A 1735-nucleotide genomic window follows, 5' to 3' on the forward strand; every position below is an offset into this window, starting at 1 on the left:
GCGTTTTTGCCCGCGTCGGCGTCCGTGGCCTTCACGCTGCCGATCCGGAGCATGGGGCTGTTGTTCTCCGGCACCGACAGGGTGTAAATCTCCTGGGTGAACTCTGGCGGATTGTCGTTCACGTCCGATATCCGCACGAAGATGCTTTCCCGAGAGCTCAGCCGCCTCGTGCCCCAGTCCGTGGCCGTCACGGTGATGTTATACTCCGCCGTCCTCTCCCTGTCCAGCGCCGCCTTTGTTCGCAGTTCGTAGTAATTATCAACAGTCGGGGCGAGGCTGAAGGGCAAGTCTCCGTCGATCGCGCACTCCGTCCTGCCGTTGTCCCCGGAGTCCCGGTCCCGCACACTGAACAGGGCCACCACGGTGCGGGGCGGGGCGTCCTCGGGAATGGAGGCGGTGAGGGAGGTGAGCGCTATCTCCGGGGCGTTGTCATTCACGTCCAGGACCTCCACCTGCACTTTGCAATGCGCAGACAGCCCCCCGCCGTCGGTGGCCCTCACCACCAAGTCGTGGTTTTTCGCTTCCTCGAAGTCCAGGTTGCCCGCGACCCGTATCTCCCCACTGGCAGGGTTCAGCTCGAAGAGCTGCCGGGACCGCTCCGATGTCTGGGTGAAGGCGTAGCGCACCTTCCCGTTGGACCCTTCGTCGGGATCCGCGGCCGCGACTCTGACCACCAGCAGCTCCGGGGGGCTGTTCTCGGCCAGGCGCACCTCGTAGAGCTCCCGACCGAAGACCGGCATGTTGTCATTGGCATCCAGCACCACGATCCGGACCTGAGCCGTGCCCGACCTGGGTGGCGAGCCCCCGTCGGTGGCGGTGAGGAGTAAATTCAGCTCTCGCTGCTCTTCGCGGTCCAGCTGCCGCTCGAGGACGAGCTCCACGTATTTTACTCCACCTTTCCCTGTTCCGAGAGCGAGGGAGAAATGCGCATTGGACCCGAGGCTGTAGTTCTGCAAGCCGTTGCCGTGTCCGGGGCGCTTTCCAGAGGGAAACTGGACCCGGGAGACATCGTTTCGGGAATCTCTAAAAGCACGTCCTTCTCCGGGAACACGGGGGAGTTGTCGTTCACGTCACGAACCTCCACCTCCCCTCGGATCAGCTGCAACGGATTTTCAAAGAATATCTGGAAGTGGAGCGTGCAGGTATCGCTCTGCGGACAGATCTCCTCTCGGTCCAGCGCCTCCTTTGCCGTCAGGACTCCGGTGTTTTGACTGAGGCGGAAAAGCTGCTCGTTCCCCTCGGACACAACGCGGGCCTTGCGAGCCGCGAGCTGGCTCGGAGAAACCCCCAGGTCCTTTGCAATATCGGCGACAAAGGCGTCCCTCTCCATTTCCTCCGCCAGAGAATAGCGGAGGCTTTCGGCCCCGCTCTGACACACGCAGACGCACAGAATAAACAAGATCACTTGCCTCTTGCTGCCTCCGCTCCGTCTCCCCCACGCCATTTCTCTCCAGAAAAGCCATCCACCGTCCTCCCTGGGTCCCAGCATTTTACGCAGCGTCCGAGGCAGAGCGGTGTTTGTCAGGAATCCCGGGGTAAGGGGGTCGGAAAGCCCGCGAGCACCCCGCCTCCGTGCCCCGCCGCCCTTCCCCAGCAGCTCACACGGCTTCTTTTGTCTCCCCGAGCCCGCAAACCCGGCGCGGGCAGAGGAACCTGCCGGTCCGTGGCCAACACCCCCACCCAGCGTCGCGAGGGGGAATATTTCCTCTGCCTTCTCCTTCGGGGCTGAGCTGCT

At 63.1% G+C, this 1735-nt stretch overlaps 1 protein-coding gene across 1 annotated transcript; it reads right to left on the reverse strand.

Annotated features, from left to right (window-relative positions):
* Positions 1–10: 10 nt before the first annotated feature.
* Positions 11–1444, reverse strand: LOC104080927 (protocadherin beta-15-like; the record flags this gene model as incomplete). Its single annotated transcript, XM_009583475.1, is given in 2 exon segments — positions 11–967; positions 970–1444. Coding segments are annotated over 2 exon segments (1432 nt in total), but the record flags the coding sequence as incomplete, so codon positions are not given.
* Between the last annotated feature and the right edge of the window lie 291 nt (positions 1445–1735).

This window comes from Fulmarus glacialis, unplaced genomic scaffold, assembly GCF_000690835.1.
Source record: "Fulmarus glacialis isolate BGI_N327 unplaced genomic scaffold, ASM69083v1 scaffold42248, whole genome shotgun sequence".
Lineage (NCBI taxonomy): Eukaryota > Metazoa > Chordata > Aves > Procellariiformes > Procellariidae > Fulmarus > Fulmarus glacialis.